The sequence below is a fragment of the Megalobrama amblycephala genome, linkage group LG5 (assembly GCF_018812025.1).
Source record: "Megalobrama amblycephala isolate DHTTF-2021 linkage group LG5, ASM1881202v1, whole genome shotgun sequence".
Taxonomy (NCBI): Eukaryota; Metazoa; Chordata; class Actinopteri; order Cypriniformes; family Xenocyprididae; genus Megalobrama; species Megalobrama amblycephala.
In genome coordinates this window covers 30,048,813-30,061,763 of record NC_063048.1, presented here as the reverse complement: position 1 = coordinate 30,061,763, position 12,951 = coordinate 30,048,813, and the positions used below count along the sequence as shown (strand labels likewise).

General features: G+C 35.6%; 1 protein-coding gene across 1 annotated transcript; it reads left to right on the top strand.

The window, feature by feature from the left end:
• Positions 1 to 3,043: 3,043 nt before the first annotated feature.
• On the top strand, positions 3,044 to 11,695 carry LOC125269053 (transmembrane protein 179). The gene is made up of 4 exons (XM_048191778.1): positions 3,044 to 3,402; positions 5,139 to 5,276; positions 5,994 to 6,072; positions 9,744 to 11,695. The coding sequence occupies exons 1-4, from the start codon at positions 3,101 to 3,103 to the stop codon at positions 9,924 to 9,926; spliced, it is 702 nt and encodes a 233-aa protein (XP_048047735.1). The 5' UTR covers positions 3,044 to 3,100; the 3' UTR covers positions 9,927 to 11,695.
• The last annotated feature ends 1,256 nt before the right edge of the window (positions 11,696 to 12,951 follow it).

Genomic DNA, 12,951 nt, shown 5'->3' with positions numbered 1-12,951 from the left:
TTATGAAAGCTTTTCTGTTATGCAGTACATATTCATGTCTTGGATAAAATTTGAACTAAATAGTACATTTCTTTTAAGCTTTAATTTAATATTTAAATTAACATTCATTTCACTATTTCAAGTTGCCATTTTGCTAACTTCTAACAAAAAAGAAAAGTAAATAAAAAGAAAGATGGTGTTTTCCTTTTTCCTTTTTTTTTGTTTTGATCTTTCATTAAAAAAACACCCAATTCCAAAAAAGTTGGGACACTGTACAAATTGTGAATAAAAACAGAATGCAATGATGTGGAAGTTTCAAATTTCAATATTTTATTCAGAATACAACATAGATGACATATCAAATGTTTAAACTGAGAAAATGTATCATTTTAAGGGAAAAATAAGTTGATTTTACATTTCATGGCATTAGCACATCTCAAAAAAGTTGGGACAAGGCCATGTTTACCACTGTGTGGCATCCCCTCTTCTTTTTATAACAGTCTGCAAACGTCTGGGGACTGAGGAGACAAGTTGCTCAAATTTAGGAATAGGAATGTTGTCCCATTCTTGTCTAATACAGGCTTCTAGTTGCTCAACTGTCTTAGGTCTTCTTTGTCGCATCTTCCTCTTTATATGTGCCAAATGTTTTCTATGGGTGAAAGATCTGGACTGCAGGCTGGCCATTTCAGTACCCGTATCCTTCTTCTACGCAGCCATGATGCTGTAATTGATGCAGTATGTGGTCTGGCATTGTCATGTTGGAAAATGCAAGGTCTTTCCTGAAAGAGACGACGTCTGGATGGGAGCATATGTTGTTCTAGAACTTGGATATACCTTTCAGCATTGATGGTGCCTTTCCAGATGTGCAAGCTGCCCATGCCACATGCACTCATGCAACCCCATACCATCAGAGATGCAGGCTTCTGAACTGAGCGCTGATAACAACTTGGGTTGTCCTTGTCCTCTTTAGTCCGGATGACATGGCGTCCCAGTTTTCCAAAAAGAACTTCAAATTTTGATTCGTCTGACCACAGAACAGTTTTCCACTTTGCCACAGTCCATTTTAAATGAGCCTTGGCCCAGAGAAAACGCCTGTGCTTCTGGATTGTTTAGATATGGCTTCTTTTTTGACCTATGGAGTTTTAGCCGGCAACGGCGAATGGCACAGTGGATTGCGTTCACCAACAATGTTTTCTGGAAGTATTCCTGAGCCCATGTTGTGATTTCCATTACAGTAGCATTCCTGTATGTGATGCAGTGCCGTCTAAGGGGCCAGAAGATCACGGGCATTCAGTATGGTTTTCCGGCCTTGACCCTTACGCACAGAGATTGTTCCAGATTCTCTGAATCTTTGGATGATATTATGCACTGTAGATGATGATAACTTCAAACTCTTTGCAGTTTTTCTCTGAGAAACTCCTTTCTGATATTTCTCTTCTATTTTTCGCCGCAGCATTGGGGGAATTGGTGATCCTCTGCCCATCTTGACTTCTGGAGACACTGCCACTCTGAGAGGCTCTTTTTATACCCAATCATGTTGCCAATTGACCTAATTAGTTGCAAATTGGTCCTCCAGCTGTTCCTTATATGTACATTTAACTTTTCCGGCCTCTTATTGCTACCTATCCCAACTTTTTTGGAATGTGTAGCTCTCATGAAATCCAAAATGAGCCAATATTTGGCATGACATTTCAAAATGTCTCACTTTCAACATTTGATATGTTATCTATATTCTATTGTGAATAAAATATAAGTTTATGAGATTTGTAAATCATTACATTCCTTTTTTATTCACAATTTGTACAGTGTCCCAACTTTTTTGGAATCGGGTTTGTATTTGCAAATATATAACCTTTCATTGAAGTCAAAGAATTGAAAGTGGAGGTAAAATCACATTATGAAATAAAGTTTTGTGTAGTATTCTTGAAGCTAGAAGTCAGTACTGTTAGTGAAGTTCACATTTGTATTGTCAAAAAGATCATAGGTCTGTTCTGGTTCAAAACTGCATCGACAAACTGAATTCTATGGAGTTCATATAACTTAAATTTTGCTCTTCCCAAGGGCCAATCCGTGCACGTCTCTCACAAGGAACGTCATGGCAGTGATTGACAAGCCAGAGGGCCAATCGTTTATGCGATGATTGCGTAAACGATTGGCTGATGTTTTTAAGGCCCTACCTCGTGCACAGATGATGTATATTAATATTATTACTTTCAGTGCACCTAATAAATAGTCTTTTATCAGTTAGTAAAGACAGTTTCAAGTAATATTGCAAAAATGTATAAAACAAAACATCCTCTTTAGCAGCTTTAAGTAAAGATCATGTTACATGAAGAAATTTTGTACATTTCCTAACTTAAAAAATGTATTTTTGTGAGTGGATATGCATTGCTAAGGACTTCATTTGGACAACTTTAAAGGTGATTTTCTCAATATTTTTATTTTTTATTTTTTTTTTTTTTTGCATCCTCAGATTACAGATTTTCTAATAGTTGTATCTCGGACAAATATTGTCCTATCCTTAACAAACCATAGCTACATCAATGGAAAGCTTATTTATTCAGATTTCAGATGCTGTATAAATCTCATTTTCAAAAACTTGACCCTTATGACTGGTTTTGTGGTCCGGGATCACATACAATGTCACATAACCTAGTATATTTAATTAATATTTGAATGAATGTTTATTTTATTTTATTTTATTTTATTTTGTGTATAGAAGATTGCCATGGTAAATAGTTATTAAAAGGCTTACTTTTTTGACATAATCTTTCAGTGTTATTTAAAAAATAAATAGAATGTTGTTATTAAACACTACCATAAAGCTGCTTATTCTTGAAACAATAAGTAGGCCTACTGTTAAAATCCCTACACAAATAAAACTGGCTTAGTTAATGATTTGTTAATTTAATAATGAAGTGTATTACCCACTTTTTCAGCATTTTGTATCTATTGAATAGCCTTTCATAAAACTACGTCTAATTACTCTTTTGTGGGGTTCTGTTTTTTTCTCCCAAAAAATGCCTTGAGCTGTATTTCGCTGCTCTCCTCTGCTGCAGAGGTCGACTGCGCAGCTGCAGCGCGAGAGCTCGAGCCGCACTGACAACACAGCTCTGACAAAATGCCAATGGATAATTTCATATTTGCGCAATGCATCCTTTATTTTTTAGCCTTCGTCTTTGGCTTTATAGCGATAGTGCCTCTGTCGGAAAACACGGAGGATTTTCGTGGGAAATGTCTGCTTTTTACGCGGGGTATGTGGCAGAACGAGAACATCACGGTGTCTAAGCAGCGCTTCATCATTGAGGAATGGGGACCACAGTCATCCTGCAGCTTCATCACCGCCGTCGGCATCGCGTCCCTCATCCTGTCCGCCGTACAAGCCTGGAGGCTGCTGCTCTTCATCTGCAAAGGCCACGATGAGTGAGTGATCGTTCCTTTAGTCGTACTACTTGTGAATTTGATGTCTCACATATAGCCTACCCGTGCCAGTGCGGTGATTGGGATGTAGTTATGTCATATAGCAGCACAGAGGAGCTACTACTTTAGTAAAATATTTAGTTGTTTATATGGGAAAATTGTTCAATAACATAACACAAACTGATACAATCTGTGATTATGTGGTTTCATAGTTTCAAATAAGGTTGCATATGGCCTAATATAAAGTCTAATTGAACTGGTAATGATAATACAGAATGGTTTAGACAACAGGAATGAATTTGCATACTGATTATTGAGATTATATTAATTAATTATTGCTATCCGATTTTAGTCTGTCCAGCCTGACGTCAAAGGCCATGTGGTTTACTTTTAATAGACATGCTAGATATACTCTTTTAATAGTATATAACTAAATTATAGTACACTTAAAGGGGCTATAGCTATGTACAATGTAGAAACCCTTGTTATTAGCGACACCGGTGGCCGTTATGTGAACTGCAGCCAGCAACTTATTGCTTGTGCTTGCACTTGTGTACACCTAAGTAAGAGAATGAACGTGATTCAATGCCCCGATGTACTGACGACGAAGTTCTTTTTCGCTCTGTGCTTATAAGTAAAACTACGGAGCCCCTGAACGGACATGGTGGTGAGAAAAAATCTGAGATGGGAGGAAAAATAATAAGTCAATGCTTTTGCGTTCTCTCGCAAATGTTTTGCGTTCCCCCGAGAAACTTTGCGTTCGCCCGCAAAACGTTTTGCATTTCCCTGAGAAACTTTGCGTTCGCTCGCAAAACCTTTTGAGCTCTTTGCGAGGGAACGCAAAGTTTCCATTCCCTGCTTTTTTCCATTCCCGTTGTTGTGCAGAATTCTGTGGCCTACCGAATTTATTATGTAGGCCTACTCCTACTCCTAATCCCAATCCCAATCTTAACCCTACGCTCACTGCAGCGCCTACTAGGGTCACATATTCAGTGGGTCTCAGAATTCGGCACTACAACTACAAAAATGTTCTTCCGAGTCCTTCACATGAAATTCAGTCTACATCATAGACAAGTCGAAAAGGTCTCTTTTTTTTTTTTTTTTTAGCAGTAAAAAATCGATTAATACATGAAAATTCTTGCATACAGACCCTTTAATTCTCAGGATAAATCACTATGAAAAGCAATATGAGCTGCTGTAATTATTTTAGCTTTTTCCATTAAAATAAGAATGGAATTTTTGAAACCACCATTCCTAAAAGGCTCATTTAACCTCAAATTGCAAATTGTCATCATTAACATGTTCTAATCCCATATTATTTTGTTTTTATGTGTAACACAAAAATAGATATTTGGCAGAATGTCCGAGCTGCTTTTTCCCCCATATAATGGAAAATTACAAGTATATGGGGATTTATGGTAAAAGTACCATAGAAGTTGTCCATGCAGCTTGTTCACTGTACTCCAAAACTTTTATGTGAGGAACAGGCCAAAATATACATAAAGTATACTTTATACATATACATCAGAACACTTGAAATAGAAGTAAAATGGGGTATTTGAAGCTTTTTTTTTTTTTTTTTTTTTTTGGAGATAAATTGTCATTTTATGGAAAAGAGCAGCTCAACATTCTGCAAAATAACTTCTTTTGTGTTCCACAGAAGGAAAAAAAATACATTTAGAATGGCAGGAGTGTGTAATTAATGACTTTTATAAAATATCTCTCTTCTATTTATATAGCTCAATCTTCAATGCCTTCCTAAACCTGCTCATCAGCACATTCGTAGTGTTTGCTGTATTCCTGTCCAGCACAATAGTAAGTGTGGGTTTCAACCTATGGTGTGATGCCATCACAGAAGGAGGCAGTATGCCCAGCAGGTAAGCATGATGTTCAGATATCCCAAGTCAAACCAAAAAATGTTCATACATTTTTGATATATTTTTGCTAGTGGGTGCAGGACACTATAGTTCATTTATGTAAGTGAGGATAGCAAAATAAACTGTGACATATTATACCCAAAAATTCTTCATACAGTGGACTACCAGTAAAATTGATAAAGATAAAGTCACTTTGACCTGACCATGTTTTGCTTAAGTGTTATCTGACATAATTAAGATTATTTTTTTCTGACACAGTTTAACTCTGAGATCTTGTCATATTTTATTACCATTTTTTAAACTATAGTGAATAAACTGTAATAATGAATGAAATGTTCAAGGTGCCTGAATGAATTTTGGTTTGACTGTATGTAGATAAAACAACACTAAAACAATGTGAGATTGATGTTTTCAGACTGCCTTTATAGCTTGGAAAGAGCCACAATTAATTGTGTAGGCCTTTTTTTCTCTGTCAGAGAAGGGTTTAGTGACATTGAAATTAGCCAGGGGCTTTTTGGCTCAGTTCACTTCAGTGACTGTTAAAGTTTAGTCACGTTTCAGTGTCCATAAACTGCTACAGTATTTGAATATAAACCCCATGTTTGTCTAACAAGCCGCTTTGTTCTTGAAGTTTTTATGAACAGCATCCTCTCAATAAATGTTGATTCTTCAAGAGTCTGTGAATCATTCCTAATAATGACTACTCTTCATTTCTAGCTGTGAGGATCTCCAGGACACAGATCTTGAACTAGGGTTGGATAACTCGGCTTTTTATGACCAGTTTGCCATAGCACAGGTTGGTTAAGAATACAAACTGTGTATAATGACTACATGCGTGCTTTATATCAACAGGGTTCATTATGTTGGCTTAGGGGGATAGTTCATCTACAAACCCGATTCCAAAAAAGTTGGGACACTGTACAAATTGTGAATAAAAACAGAATGCAATGATGTGGAAGTTTCAAATTTCAATATTTTATTCAGAATACAACATAGATGACATATCAAATGTTTAAAATAAGTTGATTTTAAATTTCATGGCATCAACACATCTCAAAAAAGTTGGGACAAGGCCATGTTTACCACTGTGTGGCATCCCCTCTTCTTTTTATAACAGTCTGCAAACGTCTGGGGACTGAGGAGACAAGTTGCTCAAGTTTAGGAATAGGAATGTTGTCCCATTCTTGTCTAATACAGGCTTCTAGTTGCTCAACTGTCTTAGGTCTTCTTTGTCGCATCTTCCTCTTTATGATGCGCCAAATGTTTTCCATGGGTGAAAGATCTGGACTGCAGGCTGGCCATTTCAGTATCCGGATCCTTCTTTTACGCAGCCATGATGTTGTAATCGATGCAGTATGTGGTCTGGCATTGTCATGTTAGAAAATGCAAGGTCTTCCCTGAAAGAGACGACGTCTGGATGGGAGCATATGTTGTTCTAGAACTTGGATATACCTTTCAGCATTGATGGTGCCTTTCCAGATGTGTAAGCTGCCCATGCCACATGCACTCATGCAATCCCATACCATCAGAGATGCAGGCTTCTGAACTGAGAGCTGATAACAACTTGGGTTGTCCTTGTCTTCTTTAGTCCGGATGACATGGCGTCCCAGTTTTCCAAAAAGAACTTCAAATTTTGATTCGTCTGACCACAGAACAGTTTTCCACTTTGCCACAGTCCATTTTAAATGAGCCTTGGCCCAGAGAAAACGCCTGCGCTTCTGGATCATGTTTAGATATGGCTTCTTTTTTGACCTATAGAGTTTTAGCCGGCAACGGCGAATGGCACAGTGGATTGTGTTCACCGACAGTGTTTTCTGGAAGTATTCCTGAGCCCATGTTGTGATTTCCATTACAGTAGCATTCCTGTATGTGATGCAGTGCCGTCTAAGGGTCCGAAGATCATGGGCATCCAGTATGGTTTTCCAGCCTTGACCCTTACGCACAGAGATTGTTCCAGATTCTCTGAATCTTTGGATGATATTACGCACTGTAGATGATGATAACTTCAAACTCTTTGCAATTTTTCTCTGAGAAACTCCTTTCTGATATTGCTCCACTAATTTTCGCCGCAGCATTGGGGGAATTGGTGATCCTCTGCCCATCTTGACTTCTGAGAGACACTGCCACTCTGAGAGGCTCTTTTTATACCCAATCATGTTTCCAATTGACCTACAGTAATAAGTTGCAAATTGGTCCTCCAGCTGTTCCTTATATGTACATTTAACTTTTCCGGCCTCTTATTGCTACCTGTCCCAACTTTTTTGGAATGTGTAGCTCTCATGAATTCCAAAATGCGCCAATATTTGGCATGACATTTCAAAATGTCTCACTTTCAGCATTTGATATGTTATCTATATTCTATTGTGAATAAAATATAAGTTTATGAGATTTGTAAATTATTGCATTCCTTTTTTATTCACAATTTGTACAGTGTCCCAACTTTTTTGGAATCGGGTTTGTAAAACATTTACACTTGGATCACTTGTGTGACATTTTGTTCTTCCAAAAGAAGATATTTTCAAAACTTGAGATATACTGAGATATTTCTCAAAATATCCTTTTTTATGATTCACAGAAGAAATAAAATCATACAGATTTAGAATGAAATGTGAGTAAATTATGACAAAATGTTCATTTTTGTGGGTGAACTATCCATTTAACAAACTTCTGTAGTATACACTTAGATATCTGCAAACACTAGAAAACAGACTAAATCACTCCAATAGAGTGATGCAGTGATGACATAATTATTACAGGCCAGTCCGTTTATTTATTTATTTTTATTTATTTTTTGCATCACCCTGGTTCCCTCGACAAATTCCAAATAGGATTTTTTGATTGGCTTTTGGATTATTGCAGAAATCCAAAACTCACTTTAAACTGTGACTTATAAAAGTTTGTGATTCTTACAAATGTTGTTAATCATGATAATCTTCACAAAAGGACAGCTTTTATAAATGTTGAAGCCTAAATGCAATTGCCAGAAGTAAAAAGCTAAACGTAGGCTATAAACAAACTACCCCACGGTTTCAACTTCACAATCTGCTCTTTCAGACATTATTTAAAAAACATTTTCCCTGAAAGATTGAGTAAGAATAGTTGCAAGAGTGCAATTATAAACACAATGAGACTCCATGATGAGTTTATCTGTTCGGCATGATGGCGATGTTTAATTTCACTGACAACTTCTGTAGTCCCATTTAACCACTTGTTATCAACTGCCTTTTAAAGACAAGGAAAAGCTTTTTAAAAAAGTCACAATTTTATGTCTTAGAATAAAACATGAAAATATGTTAACCTCAGGTATTTAGAGGTGCTGTAGAACGTCTTTTTAAAAGATGTAATATAAGTCTATGGTGTCCCCTGAATGTGTCTGTGAAGTTTTAGCTCAAAATACCCCATAGATTTTTTTAATTCATTTTTTTAACTGCCTATTTTGGGGCATTATTAAATATGCGCCGATTCAGGCTGCGGCCCCTTTAAATTCTCGTGCTCTCCGCCCCCGGAGCTCGCTCTTGCCTTAAACAGCATAAAGTTCACACAGCTAATATAACCCTCAAAATGGATCTTTACAAAGTGTTCGTCATGCAACATGTCTAATCGTGTAAGTATTGTATTTATTTGGATGTTTACATTTGATTCTGAATGAGTTTGATGGTGCTCCGTGGCTAAAGCTAACATTACACACTGTTGGAGAGATTTATAAAGAATGAAGTTGTGTTTATGAATTATACAGACTGCAAGTGTTTAAAAAGTGAAAATAATGACGGCTCTTGTCTCCGTGAATACAGTAAGAAACGATGGTAACGTTTAACCACATTTAACACTACATTAGCAACATGCTAACGAAACATTTAGAAAGACAATTTACAAATATCACTAAAAATATCATGATATCATGGATCATGTCAGTTATTATTGCTCCATCTGCCATTTTTCGCTATTGTTCTTGCTTGCTTACCTAGTCTGATGATTCAGCTGTACACATCCAGACGTCCTGCCCTTGTCTAATGCTTGAACATGGGCTGGCATATGCAAATATGTTACGTAACAGTCGGTGTTATGTTGAGATTCGCCTGTTCTTCTGAGGTCTTTTAAACAAATGAGATTTATATAAGAAGGAAAAAACAATAGAGTTTGAGACTCACTGTATGTCATTTCCATGTACTGAACTCTTGTTATTTAACTATGCCAAGATAAATTCAATTTTTAATTCTAGGGCACCTTTAACCAGAATCCCATTAAAAAAAAACACTGACTTCAGGACGATGGAACCGGAAGTGCTAAAATGCTAACCTGTTTTCATGTTTTGGCCTGCAAAATTATGTTATCCTTACAGCACTCTATTGACCTTTAAACTGTTGTAGACTTCCAGATAAGGCAAAGTTTGTCTTGATAAATTTAGCTTTTCACACTGCTTATGACCAATCATGAATATAACAGTCAGGCATCTTCTGCTTCCTCTAGTTTGGATTGTGGGCGGCCTGGCTGACTTGGCTGGGTATCACAGTCATGGCCTTTCTGAAGGTCTACCATAACTACCGTCAAGAGGATCTGGTCGACAGCTTGATCCACGAGAAAGAGTTCCTACTCGGACGCTCGTCACGCCGCTGCTCTGATGTGGTAGATGAGAAAAGTGGCATGATATGATCCACTCAACATTTTGCAACGCAACAAATATAGAAATTTTCCATTGGCATACTGTCAAGTAAAATGTATTCATAAGCTTCTAAATTTGGCTCATTAGTTGGTGTTTCTCAAATTTTGATTGACCTCAGTTGAGCTTAACTGAGCCAAATGCTTCTGAATAACATTTTATTTGACATTCTACGATGACTGAGAATAGACATTCATGTGCATTCTGGACTGGAGATCATTTACCCACAACATTTGATGATGTTGAGCTTAAAACACAAGACAAAATTAACAGTGAACATGACTAACGTAAAAGGACAATTTGCTCAAAAATGAAAAAATGTGTCATCAGTTACTCCCCGTCATGTTGTTCCAAATCCATAAGATATTTTTAATGAAACCTGTCCCTCCAGTGAAAGTTCATGACAACATTGTAAAAAATAATCCATATGAATCAAGTGATTAATACAAGTCTTTTGAAGAGACATTATTGCTTTATTTGATGAACAGATTTAATTTAGGCTTTTATTCACATATAAACATTCATCAACGCACATTCATAGAGCACATCAAAAAAGTAAACGGAAGCTCAAAATGAGAACCAATGAACCATATTTGATGTGATAAATCTAAATTAAATCTATTAATCATACAAAGCAATCATGTCTTGGATTAAATGGCTCAATTACTTTTAATTACTAAGTTTTTTTGGCATGGATTTTCAATGGAGTGACAGAAATCTCTTCATTTGTGTTTCAACATGAACAAAAGTGTTATGGATTTGGAATGACACGGTGCATAAACAATGACATAATTTTCATTTTTCGGAGGAAATATCACTTGGAAGTGATAAGGAAGTGTGCTTAAATAAATGTTCTTATAAATCCTGTGTGACATACAATCAAAGTTTTATTGACAATTATGTTTTTACTCAACCAAATGCTTTCCTTCTAAAGCCTATTTAAAGCAGTTCTAGATATGAGCAACAGCTTCCAGTCAGTCTCTATTCCATCAGTGATATACATTAGCTGATTTAGTACATTGTATCTCAGGCAATACTTGATTTAATACTATTTGAAGTGTGTGTGATCCATTTCTGGTTTTATTTACTTAAAGATCATTCCCTTCCAGTACTGCCTCTATGTGTAAGACATATAATCATGTATATGACTGTATTAGTATCTTTCCTATGTAAAGGGATTTAAAACATGCTTGCATGTACATATATGTTATAAAAAATAAACAGGCAGACAACAAGGAAGGCTCTATAAAGATATTGAAGTGACTAATCTGTCTTCAGAATATGACGTCACACTCTGATGAAATATGAGATTTGGAGGGATAATTTAATGATTTGCTTCATACAGTTTACTTGCTTTCCTATTAAGATCTAAGTTTATGCCATTACACTCCATTATATTTCACTATGTTTTGAATTATTGTTGCGCATGCTGTAATCAATTTTGATGTATGCCTTTTATTTTTGGTTTAAGCATCTTGCAAATAGGATTATAGTTTAGTTTTGCAAGTTAATGGTGTGTGAGCATGAGTCGTGATTCACTGTAACTCTGTAACACACTCAGGCCCACAGACATTGTTTTGTGCATCATTTTATTTATTGTGTCATAGTGTGAACACATCTCCATCATTATAGGCCTATATTTGTTTTAGGGCTTTTATTTAATAAAAGCAGTAATAGCAGTATAAACAGCAATGATGATGGAAATACAAAGCAATTTGTGATTTTTCTGATCATGAAAATAAAATTCAGTCTTTAAACTAGTGACCATGTAAAGCTCTTTTTGGTTTTGAATATTAAAATTTTTGAAACAAAAGAAAGATCAAAGAAAAGCAGTGAATATAGGGTCAAAAAGCACCTCTATTGAAATATGCAGTACAGAAAGAGCATGTACTGGTCCTGGGGCGTTTTTATTGCTTCAGCGATTGACTGGCCCAACAGTACAAAATATTTTCCCTTTTGTCATCTGAATTTCCCTCAAACAGGTACATTAAAGGAACAGTTCACCCAAAAATGAAAATTCTGTCATCATTTACTCACCCTCAAGTTGTTCCAAACCTGTATGAGTTTCTGTCTTCTGTTGAACATAAAAGAAGATATTTTAAAGAATGTTGGTATTCAAACAGTTGATGGTAGCCATTGACTTCTGTAGTAGTAAAAAAAATATATACTATGGAAGTAAATGGCTACTGTCAACTGTCTGGTTACCAACATTTGTCAAAATATTTTCTTTTGTGTTCAGCAGAAAAAAGAAACTCCTACAGGTTTGGAACAACATGAGAGTGAGTAAATGATGACAGAATTTTCATTTTTGGGTGAACTATCCCTTTAAGCAAGTATGCTAATTAACTGTTGCATAAATTTATTAATTAGACATATACTGCACATATAAATAGCAAATACATCATGTAAATGACCCCCATATAATAAAACATTTTATTTCTGACATATTCAGGAGCTTCTATCCAAGTAACTCACAGTGTTTTAATGCAGGCCAAAGCAGATTTGTGCACCTTTAACTCATTTCTCTTTATCACTTGCAGTGATGAATTTAATCCAATTCTATTTAAATCAATATGATTAAAAAAAAAAAAAAAAAAAATCAAATTTTTGGGATTGGTAAGCTTTTTTAATGTTTTCAAAAGAAAGCTTTTATATGCACCACAGATGCATTTATTTGATCAAAAACACAATGAAAATTACGGAAGAGGATTAGGGCCAAGCAATAATAAAAAAATAAAACCATCTCGAGATTAAAGTTGTTAAATTTAGAGAAAAAACTCGTTAAATTTCGAGAAAAAAGTCGAGATAAAATGTTGAGAATAAACTCGTTAAATTACGAGAAAAAACTTGTTAAATTTCGAGAAAAAAGTCGAGAGAAAATGTTGAGAATAAAGTCATTAAATTACGAGAACAAATTCGATAAATTATGAGAAAAATGTCGTTAAATTTAGAGAAAAAAGTCGAGAGAAAATGTTGAGAATAAATTCATTAAATTATGAGAATAAACTCATTAAATTA